The 23069-nt window shown below is 40.4% G+C and overlaps 1 protein-coding gene across 2 annotated transcripts; it reads right to left on the bottom strand.

The window, feature by feature from the left end:
• Nucleotides 1-911: 911 nt before the first annotated feature.
• On the bottom strand, nucleotides 912-15902 carry CFAP161 (cilia and flagella associated protein 161). Of its 2 annotated transcripts, XM_003810737.4 has the most exons (7): nucleotides 15651-15901; nucleotides 14695-14784; nucleotides 13302-13534; nucleotides 11913-11997; nucleotides 6220-6378; nucleotides 2160-2233; nucleotides 912-1753 (listed from the first exon to the last, which is right to left on the bottom strand). In XM_003810737.4, exons 1-7 carry the CDS (start codon nucleotides 15759-15761, stop codon nucleotides 1558-1560), a joined length of 948 nt encoding a protein of 315 aa, XP_003810785.2. In that variant the 5' UTR covers nucleotides 15762-15901; the 3' UTR covers nucleotides 912-1557. The 2 variants fall into 2 exon arrangements, with proteins under 2 accessions (XP_003810785.2, XP_034795175.1); XM_034939284.2 differs by lacking the exons at nucleotides 912-1753; nucleotides 2160-2233 and adding an exon at nucleotides 2302-2803 and having other exon boundaries at nucleotides 15651-15902.
• Between the last annotated feature and the right edge of the window lie 7167 nt (nucleotides 15903-23069).

The following is a 23069-nucleotide window of genomic DNA, read 5'->3' as shown; positions in this document are numbered from 1 at the left end:
CATGCCTATAATCCCAGCTACTCGGGAGGCTGAGGCAGAAGAATCGCTTGAACCCAGGAGGCGGAGGTTGTGTTGAGCGGAGATAGTGCCATTGCACTCCACCCTGGGCAACAAGAGCAAAACTCCATCTCAAAAAAAAAAAAAAAAACTCATGTACCGCATAATATATATACCTACTACGTACCCACAAAAATTAAAAATTAAAAATGTTTTTAAAATTTTTAATTAAATTTAAATCAAATAAATTAGTGAGTTTTTAAAAATACTAATACTTGGGTTCCACTTCAAATAAAATAAGAAGCTCTGGGGTGGGCCCAAGCATCTGTATTTTTTTAATGTCCCACCCTAGAAATACTGATTGAATGGTCCAGAGTGCAGCCTGGGCCGCGGGCTTTTCAGTATTCTTCAAGAGATTCTAATGTGCAGCCAGAGAGACTTGCTGAGGAAAGCCTCCTCTGACCACCCTAAGGAACCACTGCTTCCTCCTCCACCTCCTAACACAGTGGGTCTTTGCCGTGGCTGCACATGGGAACCATCTAAAGAACACTGACAAAGCCCAGTGCCCAGGCTGTATCCCAGACCATTCAATCAGAATTTCTGGGCTCAGACCAGGAATCAGTAATTGTTACAGTTCCCAGAGTGAATGCAACGCATAGCCAAGGCTGGAACCACTGCCCTAAATCCTGCAGTACTTGATGGAAAATGCTTGCCTTCTTGAAGAGGGTCAATCTGCATTGACTGAAACTGCATCTATTTAAAACACATTTACAGCCCATGTTCTACCTCTCAGTATACATATCTGTGAACCGGCCTAATAGTTTACCTGTATCTACAAGACTTGGAAACCCTACATCCCTTTATAATACCCTACACATCACAGGCACTCAATGAGGAATGAACAGATGAACAAATACATGGAAGGACATACATTTATTTTGTCAGGAACTATCTAATCACATGGGTGCCACAACTAATGTGCCAGTTTCAAAGACAAGGTAGAGATTCTGCAGCTTAAATATCATTACAAAATAATAGGTTACTGATCAGGTAGAGGTCCTGACCTCGAAAGCCAAAGGTAGAAACAAAAATAGGATGTTTTACAAAGGTGGAAATGTTTAATTCCAAGATAAGGCCACAGCTCAGAGCTGTCAGTTTTTTGTGTTTTAGTACATTCAAGAGGGAAACTGTGGTACCAAAAATTCAGTATAGTTCCAACAGCTTTATTACATAGACATAACTTTAAAAAGTAACGCATTGTCCTTGTAGACAATGAAGGATATAAGTAGAGGAAGCTGAGTTCTTCAGAATTTGTTTATCAACAAAAGGCTATTGTTTGTCACTTTCAAATACTATTTATTCTCCAGAGCTGTTTTTCTTCAGCCCTAGACTGCCACCACAAATTCAATAATCTTAATGTAATCTTTATTTTAATATAGTGCCCAGAGAGTTCCACATCTGATTCAAAAATAGCTTGAGGCATGACCAAGGTTGTTAATTTCTTTTAAAGCTACATTTGATGAGAGCGGGACCAGGGAAAACATGCACGTGCCTGGCGTGTTACTGCGTGTCAAGGCCCATGGCCTGCTCCATGACTCGAGTGTCCTCTGTGGGTGGTTTGGGCAGATCCAACATGGAGGACGAGGCATCCCTGGGATTCCCAGTAACCAACATCCAGTGGTTCCTTGGTTTCTCAACTCTGTGTGAATCCAGGTATGTGTGAGCTACGACCTCAGCCTCCTTTCCAAAATAGGTGCTGGAGCAAGAGAGAATCAATTGTGGTTTGAAATTGAATAACAACTCTCAATAAGCTGTTATTAATAATTTAATCTCGAAAGCACCTTAAGAAGCGGATTGCTAGATAAAGCCCTAGGGAATCTCTAAAATGGGACATGTTTGCAGGGAGGTTACACCCTATTTGGGCAAAGATTAGGCCGGTAGGATCCCAATAGAACTAAAGTCCTCTTGTAGGGGTAGGATTTGTATAAAAGAAGGGGCTCTAATAGGATTTTTCACACCATCGAAGTTCTATGTGGCGGTATTTCATCAGCAAAGGACATTTTTTGTATGTGCAGCCATACACTATCAATTGAGCTTCTTTGCTTATATTCATGGCCCCCAGCCCCAATCACAGCATTTTGTTGTACCCTGAAATACAATACCTTAAGAAAAGATGCCGGTGGGCTGCCAGTCCCCGATTTGTGTGACAGTGATTGATGAGAATTTTAGCATTTGCCTTAACAGATAAAGAAAATGTGTTATTAGCATTCTAAAAAAAATTTTTTTTTTTTTTGCTTTTAGGGAAAAGCTTACCTAAAAGCAAAAATTTGGGATTATACTATACATTTATTTCAATTTAGTAGAAAAAAATTATATATATTCACAGTCATGTGCCACTTCACAACATTTCATTTGGCAAAGGACCACCTATGCGACCGTAAGACCCTATTTTGACTGTACCTTTTCTGTGTTTAGATGCACAAATACTTACCACTGTGTTACAGTTACCTACAGTATTCAGTATAGTAACATCCTGTACAGGTTTGTACACCTAGGAACACGAGGCTATCCCGTGTAGCCTTGGTGTGTAGTAGGCTATGCCATCTGGGTTTGTGTAAGTACATTTATGATGTGTAAATCAAAGAAAATTATTGAGGCGAGTCTCAATTATTTTAAGAGGTTTATTTGCCAAGGTCAAAGATGCGTCCACCAAAAAGAACACAGGCCAACAGGAAAAATCGGTGGTCCATGCTTTTTCCTGAAGAGGGTCCGGGGACCTCAATATTTAAAGTGAAAAGAGCGGGTACTAGGGGGAAGAGGAAGAAAAAAACAACAACAACAAAAAAAGAAGGGTAAATAAAAGAGGCAAGCAGTTGCGTTCTTTTGAGTTTTCAGTCAGTGTTCACCAAATACACATTTTACATGTGAGAGGGCGGTAGAGGAATAGTTACTTATGCATTCGTCTTGTGCTCGGTGAATCTGCGTTTTTACATAAGATGAAATAAACATGGGGCAGAGGGAGCATTCATATATGCCTTTGTCTCAGGTGAGCAGAAGGATGACTTTTTAGTTCTGTCCTTTGTCCCACACTGTGAAGATAAGCTACCACTTTACATTGTCAGGGTAACATTCCACATAACTGTTTTAAGGTAAAGATCTTCCCACAAGGAATTTCCTTGTGGGCAAATTGTGAGGGATGTATGTAGCTTTTTAAATATATATATATATATATATATATATATATATATATATATATATATATATATATATATTTGTAGCTATCCTATTTAAGAGCAAAATGGGAGGCAGGTTTGCGTGACCCCATTCCCAGCCTGACTTTCCCTTTGACATAGTGAGTTTAGGTCCCAAGATTCATTTTCCTTTCACAATGTCCACACAGTGACAAAATCATTGTCAGGGTGACCACGATTGCCTAATGATGCATTTCTCAGAACTTATCCCCATCATTGAGTGACACATGACTGTACATATATTTATACACACACAGACACAGAAAAATTTAGATGCCAAACCATAATGGATGGATGAAATACATTATTGTAGATATCTGTATGATGAAATCATCACTCAAAGGTATATTGGAGAAGATCTTTGCCGCACAAGATATGGTCAATGGTGTTATTTAATGGAAAAAAAGAAGTATCTTCATGGTGTCCTATCTTGTAAAAAGAAATGATAAGCAGTGGCTTTCTCTGGAAATGGAACTACTGGTAATTTTCATATTATTTTTTTGCTTTCCTGACTTTTCATAAGTGAACATATGTTTATAATCAGGAAAAATATATATTATTTCAAAATCCTGACTCATGTAAGTTAAAAGCTGTGTAAGAAAGAAAAGGCAGCCCTGCCATCCAGGGGTTGGCCTGGCACTGACAAGTAGGCCTTAGTGTTCTCCTGGGAACAGAATCAACTTCACAGAATGTCCACATCAGACAAGGCTACTCTGTGATCATGAGGGGTCAAAACAAAAACAAGAGCACTCTATCATCATATCTGAACACACACAAAACACAAACATTGGCTAAGCCACTAAATACCAAACACCAGCCTCTCCCAGCTAATACGAGCGACTGACTGCTGCTTCTTTACTAATGACAGCTTTGTCCTCACTCTAGTCTGGCCCTCCCTAGAGATAAGATTTATTGAGATAACCAATGGTAGAGTTATCCCCCACTTCCTGACAGCATCCGGTCCAGAGCAAAGCCTCACTTCTCGGGATTCTCTCCAACACCACCCAACCAAAGCCCAAATTCTATAAGCATCCTAACACCCTCTTTCATGCTTCCCCATGGTGTGTGTTCTCCCTCACTGCAATAAGTAATCTACCCAACCTGTTAAACCGCAGTTGTTCCTGGTGGTCTCTCTAGCCAGAGGTCATTGACATGTGCAAGGTAGCTCAGACAGGTTTGGGGTTTCCCATTGGCAGATGTGTAACCACGTCTCAGTGAGGCCTGGGGAGACTTTCCTGAAGCCATAAGGTGAATCAGTAATGGAGAAAAGAACTCCTGGTGCCTGGAACACTGACTGCTCCCTTAACCTCTTAAAAAAACCAGCAACAGTAACAATATAACAACAACAGTCATGACAACAAGAAACACTTGTGGGTGGCTTCTGTGAGCCAGGCATTTTTCGAATTAGCACTCTAAATGTACTAACCATTTAGTCTTCACAAAACCTCATGAGGTAGGTACTATTAACACCCCAAATTTAGATAGGGAAACTGAGGCACTGGCAGTTTAAATTGTGGAACTAGAAGGCAATTCTCAGAAGAGCAAAGCTTAGCAAAGGACATCTAAAGAGAATAATTTGTAAAGCCTGTTTCATTGTAGATAATATATATGTCCTCCATGCTCAGAGAAAGAACCTTGTGAAGTCAGGGTCCACCTGGCAGAGGTGAGGGACAGGCATGCTGCATCGGGTGGACTCAGTGGCCTGCAACTGCGGCCACTTCCTGGCCAGTAGCAAGTGAACCCTGGCCATGCTTGCTACTAATTCCATAGTCAACACAGTGGCTACCAACACATCTTCATTCTGTCTGCTGGATGCCTCGTGAGCAGGAAAGCCTCTGGCCCTTGAAATAGGGAGGCCTACTCTGTGCCCACAAGACCTCCCACCTTCCCGTCAGGACCATGCCTCAGGCTCCAGTCCCATGGGTCCCAGCATCCGGAGAAAATGTCGCACAGTGACAATGAGAATGATGCCGTCCTGCAGGACCACTGCATTGACTATGTGGCTACCCTGCTGTCTCCTTGGCTTCTCCAAGACTCCCTAAGCTCTTTTTCTTTTTCTTTTTTCTTTTCTTTTTTTTTTTTTGAGACACGGTCTCACTGTTGATCAGGCTGGAGTCCAGTGGCACAATCACAGCTCACAGCAGCCTCGACCTCCCAGGCTCAGGTGATCCTCCCACCTCAGCCTCTCGAGTAGCTGGGACTACAGGTGCTCACCACCACACCTGGCTAATATTTATTTATTTATTCATTTATTCATTTATTTTGAGACAGAGTCTCACTCTGTCACCCAGGCTGGAGTGCGATGGTACAATCTTGGCTCACTGCAACCTCTGCCTCCTGGGTACAAAAGATTCTCATGCCTCAGCCACCTGAGTAGCTTGGATTACAGGTGTGTGCTACCACACCCGGCTAATTTTTGTATTTTTTGTAGAGACAGGGGTTTTGCCATGTTGCCCAGGCTGGTCTTGAACCCCTGGCCCCAAGAGATCCGCCCGCCTTAGCCTCCCAAAGTGCTGGGATTGCAGGTGTGAGCCACCACACCTGGGCTCAAAGTCCTTAAAAAATAGTACTTAGCGGAGGCCTTAGCGAAAACAGTGCGAAGGAAGCAGTGTCACAACGCTCATGATCGCACATCAGTGGTTCTTATCCTGATGACAGGGGCAGGGCCTGAGCTTTTTAGAAAGTTCCTCAGGCGATTCTAACGTGCAGCCAGAGGTGAGAAACTCTAGTGCAGGATGCTGCCATGGGGTAGATTAGTACCTCCCAAACTTGCGTTACAAACGGAAAAGAGACAGAAAGTCATAAGGCATTTGAGCTATAAGTCTGTGTGTTATAAATGGAAAAAAAAAAAGACAGAAAAGGGAGAGAAAGTCATAAGGCATTTGAGCTATAAGTCTGTGTCTTACAGACAGGAATAAATTGCATCCATTTCATAGCCTAGGCACCCATGTCTTCCCGATGCTGCACTCACCGGGACGGGGAAGCCTTCATATTCCAGGCGTAACTGGGGGTCAGGGAAGGCAGCCTGCCAGCAGTTCATATGGGAGACCTCATCTGTTAGGTACACTTCCTGGAGCCAAGACCTCTTAGACGATTTCAGGAGGGTCCTGTGGTCACTTGATAAATACAACTGAAAATGACAGTAAGCAGATGCACTAAGTCAGAGCTCTGTGAAAAGCTGGAGAATAAAGAAGCAATTGACTGGCTGGACGGCAAGCACATTCAAAGCAGTTCTCAAAAACTCTGTTCTTACTGATTGTATGAGAAAGCACAATTTTCCTCTACCTTAGATATGCCATCTGGCATGCTGAGACCAAGACACACACACACACCTACACACACTCACATCTCCAACTACTTTTCCTTCCTCTGAATACCAAACTCAATCTTCCTCTCTCCTTCCTACTCCCTGTCCCCTGTTCCCCTTCAGGATATAGGAACTGGACCAATGGGTTTGTTTTGTTTTGTTTTGTTTTGAGACAGGGTCTCATTCTGTTGCCCAGGCTGGAGCGCAGTGGCAATCATGGTTCACTGCAGCCTCCAACTCCTGGGCTCAAGTGATCCTCCCACCTCAGCCTCCCGAGTAGCTGGGACTGCAGGTGCACACTGCCATGCCCAGCTGATTTTTTTTTATTTGTTGTAGAGCTAGGATCCCACTGTTTCCCAAGCTGGTCTTGAACTCCTGGTCTCAAGCAATCCTCCCACCTCGGCCTCCCAAAGTGCTGGGTTTATAGGTGTGAACGACCATGCCCAGCCATGGACTAATATTTTATTTAATATAAATGATGTTGCATTAAACTCATCACGTGAAATGAATTACTCGTCAAATCAATATCCTCACAGCTGATATTCATTTGTGAGCCTTCAAGGTGACCCACACCCCTCTGGAATTGATGTCCATGCTGGAAATTTATGTCGGCTATCTGGCTGCCTGTAACCTTGCCAAGAAACAACCCCCATCCTGCTGAAAAGTCCAAAATGTTAGTCCTTTGCTAGTTCTTCACTGGTTCAGCCCCGCCCTAAATGTGGAGGTAGTTTCTGCACATTTTGACAGGTTTCCAATAAGCACCTTTCCCATGCAAGGCTGTGCTGTGAGGCACTATGGGGAAGGCAGAGATGAGTTACTATCCTCATGAGGTTCTCCACCTAGCAGAAGAGGTGATTGAGCACAGAAATGGGAAGCACCTGCATGCAGCTTTCTGGTTAGGGAGGTCCAGCAGATTTGCAATGAGCTATGGGAGGCAGAGGTAGGAGCACAGTGCTTTCCTGGGGGATCAAAAGAGGCTCTGAGGAGGAGGCTGGAAAGCCAGAGGGGGTGAACACAGAGAGGGTGAGGATGTATTACAGAGGGCCTCAAATGCCACAGCAAACAGGCAGAACTTCATTCAAAGGGCAATGGGGAGCCACTGCTGACTCCAGTGAGGATGGGGGTGACCAGACCTGTGCTTGTAAAAGATCACCTGAAAAACAAATAATAATAATAATAAATTTTAAAAATTAAAATTAAAATTAAAAAAAATATATCAACCTGGCAGCATCCTGTCTAGTATGGTCTGAAGTCAGGATAGACTAAAAGGGCAAAACAATGGGGCCTGGGTTGCTGAGGGGCTGCACTGGGCAAGAGAAACAGGCCAAAGTGCAGTATGAAGGGAGAAAAGTGCCTAGGAACAGTGGAAGAGACCTGGTAATCAGCTGGACGTGGGTGGGGAAGGGAGATGGGCCCAAGGTAGATTCGCCATTGGCCCTGGATGATGGTGCCTTTCAGAGCAACAAGAAAACCAGAACTTAAAAAGGCAAATAAGGCCAGGTACAGTGGCTCATGCCTGTAATCCCAGCATTTTGGGAGACTGAGGCAGGAGGATCACTTGAGGTCAGGAGTTCGAGAGAGTCTGGCCAACATGGTGAAACCCTGCCTCTACTAAAAATACAAAACTTAGCCAGGTGTGGTGGCAGGCGCCTGTAATCCCAGCTACGCAGGAAGCTGAGGCATGAGAATTGCTTGAACCCGGGAGGCAGAGGCTGCAGTGAGCCGAGATCACACCACTGCCCTCCAGCCTAGGCAACAGAGTGAGACACCAACTTAAAAAAAAAAAAAAAAAAAGGCAAATACTATCTGTCTCAAACCACAAACTGCCTTGTTCACCTAAAGTAAAACCATAATAAAATCAGGAACTAACCCAGTAGACCACTATTTCACCAACGCTTCTATGAATGCCCCAGAAGGGTTTGCTAATTCAAAGACAAGAAACCAAAATTCGAGGTATAAGAATTGGGGAAGAGAGAAAATTGTCATCATTTGAAGATTAAATGACTGTCTGCCCAGAAAACATAAAAAAATCAACTGAAAAAACTATAGAATTAATAAGAGTAAGTGATTTCATCAAAGGTGAATATAAAAATCAATAGCCTTCTTATATTTTTATAAGAGAAATTATCCTTTATTCTGTCAAATGTTCTATCCTTATTCTATCAAAAGGACCTCTCTACAATAGCATCTGAAAATACAAGATACCAAGGAAAAACCCTTAACAAAATCATTGTCAAGTCCGTGTAAAGAAAATCACAAAATCTTACTGGGTGATAGAAAATTTTGCTGAGAGAATAAATGGAGAGACATCTCAGAAGAATAAATATGGCAAAGTTACTAAATATGTGAATTTACTTAATTTTACAATGCCAATCAAAATATAATACCAAGTAATCTTTTCCCCACAGGGGCAGAAGGACTTGAAAAAAATAACCATTATATTTAACTGAGAAATTAATTCCTGACATAATTCAGACAAAGAAGTGTAATGAGAGGCAACTAGCCCTATGAGCTGTCAAGGTCACAGGGCTATGAGCCCTATCATAAAGCTCTAATAATTAAGACACTATAGTCCTAGAATAAAAATAGACAACTGGGCTGGGTGCAGTGGCTCACGCCTGTAATCCCAGCACTTTGGGAGGTGGAGGCAGGAGGATCACTTGAACTCAGGAGTTCAAGACCAGCCTGGCCAACATGGCGAAACTCCGTCTCTACAAAAAATAAATAAATAAATAAATAAATAATAAATAAAATTTAAAAACTTAGCCAGGTATAATGGTGTGCACCTGTGGTCCCAGCTACTCAGGAGGCTGAGGCAGGAGAATTGCTTGAGCCTGGGAGGTGGAACCTGCAGTGAACCATGTTCGTGACACTGTACTCCACCCTAAGTGACAGAGTGAGACCCTGTCTCAAAAAAAAAAAAAGAAAAAAAAAAGAAATAGACAACTAGGGTTTAATGGATCAAAATAGAAAGCTCAGAAGCACAGGGTAGTATATACAGTAATTTAATATATGCTAAGGGAAATGTCATGCACCTGTAGAGAAAGGAATAATCATTCAAGAGATAATAGATATAACTGACCAGTCATCTGAGACAAAATGAGATGTTCACATAAAACCCTTTATCAAAATAAATCCCAAGTTGATTAAATAATAAATGTAAGCAAAAGTCAAATTGCAAACATCTAGAAGCTAATTCAAGTTTTTCTTTTTATCAGATCTCTGAAGCAGTCTTAAAAACATAAAAGCAATGGAAGGAATTACAAAGAAAAACACTGATACATTTTACTCAAAAATATAATATTAGAACAACTACAATTTAAAAGCCAAGCAGCAAATGGAAATATTAGCAACACATATGACAAAATTTAGTAATCAATGGTATATAAACCCAAATCAATACAAAGGCAAAAAACGGATGATTTGCAGGAGAGAGGAGAGGGAGGGAGAAAGAAAAAAGAAGCGAGAGAGAAAGGAAGAGATAAGGGAACGAGAACAAACTTAAAATATAGGAGAAATTACAAGTAGTACAACATTTACATATCATTTTTTCTTTTCATTTTGTTTGCTTGTCAAATTAGCAAAGTTTTAAATTATGATATTTAATACAACTAATGAAGCAGTATATGATCATTCTTACTGTTGCTGAGAGTGCAAATTGGTACACCCCATTACAAAAAGAACTCTTTATATGTATCAATACTTTAAAATGTGTTCATATTCTTTGACTTAGTAATTCATTGCCCAAAAATCTATCCTAAAGGTAGAATTCCTAATTTGAAGTTTGAGAGGGGAAGATTTAAGCATTTATACACAAATGCACACTGGAACTTTACATATAAAAGAGAAATATTGGACCAAACCCAACTGCCCAAAAGTAGAAGAAAGACTAGGTAAATTATGATACCGCCACACAATTATATCTTATGCTCTCATTAAATGATTTTGTCATTTTAAAAAGCTTTAAAAATGCTATTTTAGGAAGAATAACCTATCTGTATATTTATCTAAGTTTTAAAAAAATACATAGGAAAGTAAAAATAAACCAAAATGTTAATGGTGCTAATCTCTGGTTAAGAAATGGTAATTGACTCCCTTTTTTCAGTAAGTCAATATTTATCAGGCTGCAACTTACCATCTGTGGGGTGTCAAAGTTTAATTGGTAGCATCGTTTCTTCTTCTTCTTTTTCTTTTTTGACACAGGGTCTCTTTCTGTCACCCAGGCTGGAGTACAGTGGTGCAAACTCTACAGTTTCTACCTTCCGGCTTAAGCAATCCTCCCACCTCAGCCTCATGAGTATGTGGGACTACAGGAGCGCGTCACCATACCTGGCCAATTTTTTAAAAATTTTTTGTTGAGATGAGGTCTCGCTATGTTGCCAAAGCTGGTCTACAACTCCTGGCCTCAAGTGATCCTCTTGCCTTGGTCTCCCAAAGTGCTGAGATTACAGGCATGAGCCGCTGCACCCAGCAGGCAGCATTGCGTTTTCTTAGTGGTATCAAAAATAATAATAATAATAACGCTACATCATATAGTAAATGGATTTTTAATTCAATAAAAAATGTGATATAGTACTAGCTCTGCTACTTGCTAACTGAGTGACTTGAGTCAGAAATCACTTAACCTCTTGGTGCCTCAGTTTTTCCATCAGTAAATTAAAGGTAAAATAGTCCCTACCTCAAAGGCATGTTTGGGGGATTAGGAGAGTTGAAATATGTGAAGCATTTACAACACTGCCTGGCATGTAGTAAGGCAGATTAATACTCACCATCTTATGGATGAGAAACAGGCTCAAAAAGCATTAAATAACTCACCCAAATTCCCATCCCATAGGTACGCATCTGAAATTCAAACCCAAATCTATCTGGTTCTATTATACTTCCTAATCCCCAAGGCTCCCTGATTTATGCAAATTTAAGCATCTCATATTGTCCCTACTCCCATACTAAGCAAAAGTCTGATCATCAAAAGTTTAAATAAAAAAGTTGTCAGATAATATGCCTTGCTAGCATTGGCAACATTTGACAGGTATCAGATGGTTATTAATGAATTCAATCATTTAATTTACAGGTGGAAGTGGTATAAACTTTTGCTTTTTGCCAGCTGCATTGTGAAATGGTTTTCCTCCCTTACTCTTTAGGTTTTAAGGGTGTAGTTTTTGTAATTTGGGAAGTTAAAAGGAAAGACTGGCTTGGCCCAAAACTGCCTGTGAAAAGCTGCAAGCTGACACCATAGTGAAGTCAGAGGTGGAGCCCATGACTCTGGAGTTCTCTGTCCACTTCAGTAGATAGTTATGATCCCATTTTGGGCAACAGAAATGACTGATCCAAAGTAGATATGCAAAGTGATAACTCACCATTTTGTTGTCAAATCCTCCTGTTATCCCCAGGCAAAAGTCCTGCCCATATCTAAGGACCTGACCAGTGGCATCTCTGTGTACACTGTCAGTGGACAATAAGTATAATGTAAATGTAAACTCTCTGTATTAGAATCATTCTATGACTCTATTTTTTATGCATGCAATTTTGTTTATAATCAGTTTTTTTGATAATTTATATTCACATACTGTAACTGAATTAGGTAATTAAGTAAAAGGTGTTTTCTTTTGGTCTTAAAATCCAGCTAGCACCCTACTCCCTGCCCTGCACCATAGCTAGCACACAAAGCATCCCCACTTTGTGAGCCTCTGGTTAGAGTAAACTAAGCACATCTTGCTAATGTATACTAAGGAATTCTAGTCAAGTGCATTGACATGTTCAGAGAGAACCAAGGTAACACATTTGTAGACATTTAATACAGTTCCCTCTTAATCCTTCAGGAAACAGAGGTTGTGATCAATTTTTAGTTGTCTTAACATATGTATTCAAAGGAAATCTAAATTAGAACTTGAAGAACCGTCTATATATTCTTTTTTTTCCCCCAGGCTGGAGTTCAGTGGTGCAATCTTGGCTCACTGCAACCTCCACCTCCCAGGTTCAAGTGATTCTCATGCTTCAGTGACACAAGTAGCTGGAATTACAGGAGCCTGCCACCACGTCCAGCTCATTTTTTGTATTTTTTGTAGAGATGGAGTTTCGACATGTTGGCCAGGCTAGTCTCGAACTCCTGACCTCAGGTGATCTGCCTGCCTTGACTTCCCAAAGTGTTGGGATTACAGGCATGAGCCACTGTACCTTGCCTGGGTCCATAGATTCTTGCAATGCTTACATTGCTGTCATACGAATTAGTAATAGTTTTTAATTGTGATCATGTATCTATTTCTTCTCTAAGGATTTAATTGTTCATTTTCAAAATCTCTTCAAATACATTTTTAATGGACAGTTAATTTTAAAAGAGCAAATCCCATCTAGTGCCACATTGTATTAAACTACACGTTTTTATTGTAAAAAAAAAAACATAGCCATATTAAGAACAATGAAAACACTCAAATGAGCTCAAAAAGTTCCAAAATGTTATAGGGAAAACCTACTTTGCTTCCAGGCAGAATATGGATTTAATTCCCTGGATCCTATACTCATGATTTAAGCATTTTGAATTGAACACAATTATCCTGCTGTCTAAGGTAAAAAGGGATTGTAAAGTTCCTTTGACAATAATTCTCAAGGTAAGCAAAGCAAGATGAAAATCACGAAAAATGTTCACAAAACCTTTCCCTCCACTCAGTGGCTCCAATACCCAGGAATCTTTAAGCTACAAGTGAAACATATTTATGATGAAAATGAACTGAAAATTAAAGTCTCTTTACCTCAAAATGATAAAAGTGTTTCTGCCAATTGGGGTCTTGGCTTGAACTGCGCTCAGGCCACAGGGTACCTCTAATTCGTCTTTCAGATGGGACTGAATTTCATCTGGAGTCATACACAGGCTCAGGTCCCCACACAGAAACACATCAGCTTCTGTGTCAGGATCATCAGGATTCACAAGCATCACTTTGTCACCATAATGAATATAGCCATCTTCAGTTACGGAAAGTTGCATCTACAATTTTGATAGTAGTTTATTACATAAACCATGCAATTCCTCAACAGTTACTGCCAAGGCAATTTTCTTCCTTCTCGGACTAGTACCCATTTCATTCAGGATTTCACTTGGATTCCCTCGAACACTTAGTTCCTTCTTCCTTTCCCTTCCCCTTTGCCAAGGCAAAGCTCCCAGTAATTCCAAATGAAGTCGAATAAAGCTGGTTAAAATCACATGGATTTACTCATTATTCTAGAAATTCAACATTCATTGAAAAATTTGTCGATTACCAACTAAGGGGCATTTTACTTATTTACATATTAACTCATTTATTTCTTTATTTGTAAAATGCAGGTAAACATGATTTAGGGCAGACTTTGTTTATGTTTCTAAAATCTTAGAAGAATTTAAAACATTGCAAATTCTGTTTTTAAAAACTGTTATTTTCCAAATGGTAACTCAGTTATGAAATTTTTTTCTTGCTTAACGTATACTCACACCAAGTTCGACAGAATTTTGAAAACAATGTCTGAATTTAAAGTTACCGGTCTCAATAAACATACGTGTGCATGTGTCTTTATAGCAGCATGTTTTATAATCCTTTGGGTATATACCCAGTAATGGGATGTCTGGGTCAAATGGTATTTCTAGTTCTAGATCCCTGAGGAATCGCCACACTGACTTCCACAATGGTTGAACTAGTTTACAGTCCCACCAACTGCGGCACTATTCACAATAGCAAAGACTTGGAACCAACCTAACTGTCCAACAACGATAGACTGGATTAAGAAAATGTGGCACATATACACCATGGAATACTATGCAGCCATAAAAAATGATGAGTTCATGTCCTCGGTAGGGACATGGATGAAGCTGGAAACCATCATTCTGAGCAAACTATCGCAGGGACAGAAAACCAAACACCACATGTTGTCACTCATAGGTGGGAATTGAACAATGGAGAACACATGGACACAGGAAGGGGAACATCGCACACTGGGGCCTGTTGTGGGGTGGGGGAGGGGGGAGGGATAGCATTAGGAGGTATACCTAATGTTAAATGACGAGTTAATGGGTGCAGCACACCAACATAGCATATGTATACATACGTAACAAACCTGCACGTTGTGCACATGTACCCTAAAACTTAAAGTGTAACAACAACAAAAAAAAGTTACCGGTCTCAAGAGATTCTGTTTTAGTCTTCTACTTCTCTGTATGAGAAGTTTCCCCTTGTCTCTCTTCTCTAAGAAGTCTTTCATGAGCTCCTAAACAGAAAATCAACAAAAGTAGCCCTGAATAATATAGATGTTAGTATTAATAACTTTTAGGTCAGAAGCTCTTCCAAGTTGAAAAAGCAAAATTTGAGTACAAAAAAAGTGATGTGAGCATAATGGGAATGATGGAACGTTTTTAGCACTACTTTAATATTTTTACTACATTATAGAATGTTTAGAAAAATGAGAAAGGCAAAACAAAGAAAAAGAAACATCACCAGTAATTACTCCAGCCAGATACCATCCTGAATGACATTTGGAGGCCATGTCTCCCCTGCTGGGGTTTCCCTTGACTGTATGGTGACTGACACTAGAAAGTTCACCCCTCCCCAATCTGACCCATATACGAATGGCTCAAAGCCTTGTTAAGACCACCCTTGGGAGAATACGAGGCAGCGAGTACAACATCAATAAAAGGAATACTCAGGGTCATTTAAGAGGGCAAGCGTGGCAGGGTTGGAGTGGGGAGAGATATTATTTCTACCTAGAACCTGTGTCCTCACCTGGCCCGCAGCCTGAGACTGTAAGACTCTAAGGAATACGGGGGACTTAGTGGGGCTCTAGACTAAGCGGGAGACACAGGCCAGGGGCTTGAGAGTCAAGGCGTCTGACTTTGGGAGGCCAAGGGACCCAGAGAAAGAAAAGTCAGGCTGCTCGGAGTAGAGGTCACTGAGACCTGGGTTTGCAGTTCGGCAGGTGAGATTCCTTGGGAGTTTAGAGAAGTGGGGATTTTAGAGGTATTCGCTGTATGCTGGGAGAGAGAGGAGGCTTGAGGCGCTCAAAGTAGGAGATTGAACTTAGAGCAGGGTCTGGGAGTTCCTGAGCTGCGGGTCTGCGCCTGGCCACACCCTGCGTACCTCCTCCAGGTAGACATCCTCATTCCAGTTGCCTATCCGGACTCCCGGACCATACACGTTCTGCGCCATCGCTCCCTGCTGTTCAGCAAGTGGGCCTCCCTCCGACACCATGCGTTAGCGTGGCGCGTCGCCATGACGACCCGGCCCCAGGCGATTGGTCAAGGTCTGGGACCCTGCTGGCCAATAAGCGACAGCGCGCAGCCTTGCCCTGGGGCGGGAGATGGGGCGTCTGGGTCAGCGGCCCAGGGGCGTCTGTGGCCCTCCAGCCCGCCCCACTTCCACCTCTTAGATTTCCTTAACTGCAGGGTGGGCGAGAGGGAAAACCCTGGCTGACAAAGTGCTTCCGAGAGAGAAATTTAAAGCTTTCTTTCTGTTAGAATCTAACCGAAAAGTGCTATCGAGTACCCCTTGCATGTCGAGGCAACAAACAGGAGCTTTTAAATGGAAGCACGGCTTGCTTGCAGCCTATTTTTTGTAATTATCATCATCATCAGCAGCAGCAGCAATTTCGCCCTAATCATAAAACAATACCTGCTCAATGTAGACATTTGGAAACCAAAATCGCATAGAAAGAAGAAAGGAAAATTAATAATTTCAGGGCCTTAAAAGTAAGAAATATACCATGTTAGTATATTTCTGTTTATAGGTTTCTGAGGTTGTCCATATTTTTGCGGACTTGACAGCATCCTCCCTCCCTCCCTCCCTTGCTCCCTCCTTCCCTGGGTCTCAAAGTTAAAGGACGAACCTGTGATTTGCAGGAACTCTTAAGAAAACCAGACTCTGCTGTAGCCAGCATTAATAAAACAAAATATTATTTTCTGGGGAGGGGAGGGATACCAGTTACTGTAGGACTACCGGAGGCTTGATGCGGATTGAATGCATTCAGTAATTTACCTGTATTTAGTGTCTAATAAGACATGACTGAAATGGAAGACAGGAGCCTTCGCTCCCTTCAGCAAACCCAGTCTAAAAGAAAAGATAGTTCACGAAAATGAATTACTTAAGGAAGACTGTGGAAAAATGCAATTAAAGATGTGCTGATGGGCTGGCGTGGTGGCTCAAGCCTATAATCCAGCACTTTGGGAAGCCGAGGCAGGAGGATCACTTGAGCCCAGGAGTTCCAGACCAGCCTGGGCAACACAGCGAGACCCCATCTCCAATTTAAATACATACATATATATATATATATATATATATATATATATATATATATATATTTATGCTGATGAAGGGCCACGCAGTTGAAGGATCCTTTCTGCCTTGAGGAACTGTGAGAATGGGAATTGGATGGCCTTTGAGTGATGGCAGAGGGGCTGCTTTGGAGATGAACTGGGAAGGATTTGAACTGGCAGGCTGAAGTGTAGAATAAAAATAGGAACATTCCCACATACTGATGAATCCACCAGCTCTGTCAATATATCACCACATTCGAGGATACTTCTGAAGGACACATAGGACAAAGCAGTTAGATCAGATAGTATACCACTAACTGCATTTGATAAATTCAGAAACTGAGACTCAAAGAAGCTAGCAGTCTAAATTCAAACTGCTAAAAGTTGCTCAAAGAAAGGACTCAATCCAAACTTTCTGACTCCAAAGTCATGTTTGTTTGTTTTTCCTTTTAAGTATTTTTCATATTCCTCATAAAATCAAGAATAAAACAAAGCAGCTCTAGTCTCTACATTTTTAACAAGGTTCTAATGATTGGGTCATTCAGTAAGTCCTTACACTGATACAGCTTTGCTCCCACCTACTTCCTTAGTGTTATTTTTGACAAGTATATTACATTTCTATATATAATAGACCCAATAATTCAATTATACATAGTGTTTTATACAATTGCTTTAAATCACCCAGGAGAAGAAATATCTTTATTGGTGCTCTATGGTATTTTTCTATGAACACAAATTACTGCTTGGTGTTGTTTTCAACCTGAATAACTTCCTTTCATATTTCTTATAAATCAGGTCTGCTAGCAACACATTCTCTTGGTTTTTGCTTACCTTAATTTTTATAAGATGCTTTTTCTGGATACATGATTCTTTGTTGATAGTGTTTTTTTCTTTCTTTCAATATTTTAAATATGCCATCCTACTACCTCTGGACTCCCTTATTTCTTTTTCTTCCAAGACAGAGTCTCACTCTATCAACCCGTCTGGAGTACAGCAGCACAATCTCGGCTCACTGCAACCTCTGCTTCCCAGGTTCAAGCAATTCTCATGCCTCAGCCTCCTGAGTACCTGGGGCTAAAGGCATGTGCCACCATGTCTGGGTAATTTTTGTATTTTTAGTAGAGATGGGGTTTTACCAGGTTGGCCAGGCTGGTCTTGAACTCCTGACCTCAAGTGATCGGCCCTCCTCAGCCTTCCAAAGTGCTGGGATTACAGGCATAAGCCACCCTGCCCAGCCATGGCCTCCATTATTTCTGATGAGAAATCAGCTATTAATCTTATTTTGCTTCCCTTACACATACTCTTGCTGCTTTCAAGATTTTTTTTGTCTTTGTCTTTTAACATTTTAACTAGATATATTTGGATATTGACCTCTTTTCTTTTATCCTGCTTGAGCTGCCTGAATATGTAAATTAATGCTCTTTTCATCAAATTTGGGGAATTTTCAGGCCTTATTGTTTGGAATATTTTTTCTGATCCTTTGTCTGTCTTCTGTCTTTATGAAACTCCCATCATGTGTATATTGATGCACTTACTGATATCCTGCATTCCTCCAAGATGCAATTTGTTTTTCTTCATTTTTTTCTCTCTGTTCTTCAGATTGCATAATTTCTATTGATTTGTCTTCAAGTTTGCAAATTTTTGTTTTGCTGGCTCAAACTTACTGCTGTATTCCGCTAGTGAGTTTTTTATTTTGGTTATGGTACTTTTCAACTACAGAATTTACATTCAGTTATATTTTATAATTTCTCTCTATTGATATTTTATATTTCATAATGAAACACTATCATCATACCTTCCTTTAATTCTTTAATCATGGTATCCCTTAGTTTTTTGAACATATTTACAATGGCTGCTTTGAAGTCTTTGTCTGCTAAGTCCAACATCTGGGCTCTGTCAAAGGCAGTTCTGTTGACTTTTTTGTTTGTTTTTTATCTTCTTTCTGTCTGTGGGTCACAGTTTTCTGTTTCTTTGCAGGTCTCATGATTTTTTGTTGAAAACTAGACATTTTAGATACAGGAATACATCATTTTATTGCAATTCACTTTATTGCACTTTGCAGATATTGATTTTTTTTTTTTTTTTTTTTTTACAAATTGAAGGTTTTTGGCAAGCCTGCATCAAGCAAGTCTGTTGGAGCCATTTTTCCAATAGCATATGCTCACTTCACGTCTCCGTGTCACATTTTGGTAATGCTCAAGATATTTCAAACTTTCTTATTATTATATCTATTATGGTGATCTGTGATCAGTGATTTTTGATGTTGCCATTGTAGTTGTTTGGGGCACCATGAACCATGGGCATATAAGATAGCAAATCCAATCAATAAATGTTAGGTGTTCTGACTGCTCCACCTACCAGCCATGTCCCCATCTCTCTCCCTCTCCTCAGGCCTTCCCAGTCCCTGAGACACAACAATATATAAATTAGGACAATTAATAACCCTAAAATGGCCACTAAGTGTTCAAGTGTTCAAGTGAAAGGAAGAGCCAAATGTCTGTCTCTGTTTTGTTTTTGTTTTTGTTTTTGTTTTTGAGATGGAGTCTCGCTCTGTTGCCCAGGCTTGAGTGCAGTGGCACGATCTTGGCTCACTGCAACCTCCACCTCCCAGGTTCAAGCGATTCTCCTGCCTCAGCCTCCCAAGTAGCTGAGACTACAGGCGCATGCCACCACACCCAGCTAATTTTTTGTATTTTTAGTAGAGAGGGAGTTTCACCATGTTAGCCAGGATGGTCTCACTCTCCTGACCTTGTGATCCACCTGCCTCTGCCTCCCGAAGTGCTGGGATTACAGGCGTGAGCCAAGTCTGTCTCTTAAATAAAAAGCTAGATATGATTAAACTGAGTGAGGAAAACATGTCAAAAGCCAAGATAGGCTGAAAGCTGGGCCTCTTGCATAAAGCAGTTAGCTAAGTTGTGAATGCAAAGGAGAAGTTCTTGAAGGAAATTAAAACTGCTATTCCAATGAAAACACAAATGATAAGAAAGTAAAACAGCCTGTTGCTGATATGAAAAAAGTTTTACTGGTCTAGATAAAAGGTCAGACGAGCCACCACATTCCCTTGAGCCAAAGCCTAATCCAGAACACGGCTCTAATTCTTTTCAAGTCTATAAAGACTGACAGAAGGTTTAAGGAAAAAGCCATCTTCATAACATAAAACTGCAAAGTGAAGCAGTAAGTGCTGATGTAAAGGCTGCACCAAGTTATCCAGAGGATCTGGCTAAGATCATTGATGAAGGTGGCTGCACTAAACAACAGATTTTCAATATAGGCAAAAAAAAAGCCTTACATTAGAAGATGTCATCTAGGACTTTCACAGAGAAAAAAGTTAATGCCTGATTTTCAATGTAGGCAAAAAAGCCTTACATTAGAAGATGTCATCTAGGACTTTCATAGAGAAAAAAGTTAATGCTTGCTTTCAAAGCTTCAGAGAACAGGATGATTATCTTGTTAGTGGCTAATGCACCCCATGCTCATTTACTATTCTGAAAATCCTAGGTGATATGGTTTGGCTGTGTCCCCACCCAAATCTCATCTCAAACTGTAGCTCCCATAATTCCCACATGTTGTGGGAGGGACCCAGTGGCAGATATTTGAATCATGGGGTTGGTTTTCCCCATACTGTTCTCGTGGTAGTGAATAAGTCTCACGAGATCTGATGGTTTTTTAAGAGGTTTCCCCCTTTAATTTAGCTCTTTTCTCTCGTCTGCCACCATGTGAGATGTGCCTTTCACCTTCCACCATGATTGGGAGGCCTCCCCAGCCATGTGGAAATGAGTCCATTAACCTCTTTTTCTTTATAAATCACCCAGTCTCAGGATGTCTTTATCAGCAGCATGAAAACAGAATAATACACTAGGTCCTTTAAGAATTATGCTAAATCTACTTTTCCTGTGCTCCATAACTGGAAGAAGAAAGCCTGGATGACAGCACATCTGTTTGCAGCTTTGTTCACTGACTATTTTAAGCCCACTGTTGAGATCTACTGCTTAGAAAAAAAAAAAGATTTCTTTCAAAATATTACTGTTTATTGACAATGCACCTAGTCACCCAAGAGCTCTGATGGAGATGTACAAGGAAATTAATATTGTTTTCATGATTGCTAACATAATATCCATTCTGCAGCCCATGGATCAAGAAGTAATTTCAACTTTCAAGTCTTATTATTTAAGAAATGCTTTTTTTTTTTTTCTCGAGACAGAGTCCTGCTGTGTTGTCCAGGCTGGAGTGCAGTGGCATGATCTTGGCTCACCTCTGCCTCCTGGGTTCAAGCGATTCTCCTGCCAAAGTGCTGGGATTACAGGCATAAACCACCACACCCAGCCAATAAATACATTTTTAAGGCCATAGCTGCAAAGATAGTGATTTCTCTGATGAATCTGGGTGAAGTAAATTGAAAACTTTCTGGAAAGGATTTGCCATTCTAGATGCCATGAAGAACATTTGTGATTCATGGGAGGAGGTCAAAATATCAACATTAATGAGAGTTTGGAAGAAATTGATTTCAATCCTCATGGATGACTTTGAGGAGTTCCATATTTTAATGGAGGAGGTAATTGCAGATGTCACGGATATAACAAGAAAACTAGAATTAAAAATGGAGCCTGAAGAAGTGGAATCTGAAAAAGATCACTCTTGGGAAGAATTAAAAATGGAGCTGCAGTCTTGAGGAGGAGTTGCTGCTTATGAATGAACAAGTAAAGTGGTTTCTAGAGGTGGAATCTACTCCTGGCGAAGATACTATAACACTGCTGAAATGACAACAAAGGATTTAGACTATTACATAAACTTATTTGATAAGGCAGCAGCAGGGTTTGAGAGCATTGACTCCAATTTCGGAAGAAGTTCTACCATGGGTGAAATGCTATCAAACATCATCACATGCGACAGAGAAATTTTTCATGTATGAAAATTGCCAGAATTAAAACAGAGTCACTAATGTTAAGATAATTCTGACAAATAGAGCTGGGAAAGACCATAAAGAGAGGGTTCTCACACTTATATGCCTGATAACGAAAAGATGCTACAAAAATCACAGCCTTACACAAAGGTCATTACCACCTTATACAAAAAATACTTCTACAAGGCCATCTACCCAACACTTGCCTATCCAACCTTGGACTGGTGTCACCTTGTTATTGATCTTTGTAACCAAGGAAAATTATTTAAAAACAACTATGTAGTCCTAATCTTTTCCTTTAAAAACCTTTATCTTTTCTTTACCTCCCTGAATACACACATAGTTTACTATGGCCTGCATAGTCCCATTGCAATGCTCTGTCCCCAGATAAGTATCTTTTCTTTTAGAGAGCCTCTCTCTATTTGTTATTGAGGGTGACATATATGGTGTCAAAAGTGGGATCTGAAAAAGATCAGTCTTGGGAAGAATCAGTGATTCTTGGAACCAGTGTGTGGTACTCACTTCAGTCCTTTGAGCTCTGCTTCCATGGCTCATCTTTTCTGCCCTGGTGAGTTTTCTCTCAGCTTGAGCCCCTCTTCTTTTGGTAGAGGCTTTTTAAATACAATTTGGGATCTGATTTAGATAAGCCCACCTTAATAAAAAAAGAAAAAACATACATCATTCTTGGGATGAAAAAAAGACTTTTTGTCTTTTCTGATATGTCCTTTCTGGTATAAATACAAATGTTTTTTTCCAGATTGAGTACTCTTGGTTTCCACAGAATTTACATTCTGTCTCCGAGGCATATCTTCTGGTAAATTTAATTTTGGTCTAGCTTGCATACCTAGTTTAATATTTTGTGTGATCTGCACACCTAGGTTAAAATGTTTGTGAGCATTCTTATCTGGGTTTTTTGCTTTTGTTTGACTTTTTCCCTTACTTGTTTCTGAAAATCTCCTGAGAGTAAAAATAAACACTCTGGATGGTGGGTGCAGGATGGCTAATTAAAAGCCACAGGGCAATCACCATCATCTAAAACACGGGTCGAAATTCCTGATGTTCTCTGACATGATTTTTGGATTTTCCTTGCTCTTGAGAGATTAATAAGAAACAGAATGGGATTCACAAACATTAAGGCATGCCCGGTTTTCTGGGACTCCAGCCAGCTACATATTATGGCCTGTTCTTGTGTACATTTTCAAACTGATAGGCAAATTCTATCAAGGAAAATTCAGAGTTCGAACGGTCTTTATTCAAAAAAACCTGCAAATATAGAGTTAAAATGGAGAGTCTTATATGTTCTCTATCTCTCTATTTTTTTCTACCTACTTTGAATTTGCTGACTTT

Source organism: Pan paniscus, chromosome 16, assembly GCF_029289425.2.
Source record: "Pan paniscus chromosome 16, NHGRI_mPanPan1-v2.0_pri, whole genome shotgun sequence".
NCBI classification, from domain to species: Eukaryota; Metazoa; Chordata; class Mammalia; order Primates; family Hominidae; genus Pan; species Pan paniscus.
Note: the sequence above shows the minus strand (reverse complement) of the source record. Positions and strands in the feature narration are given on the sequence as shown.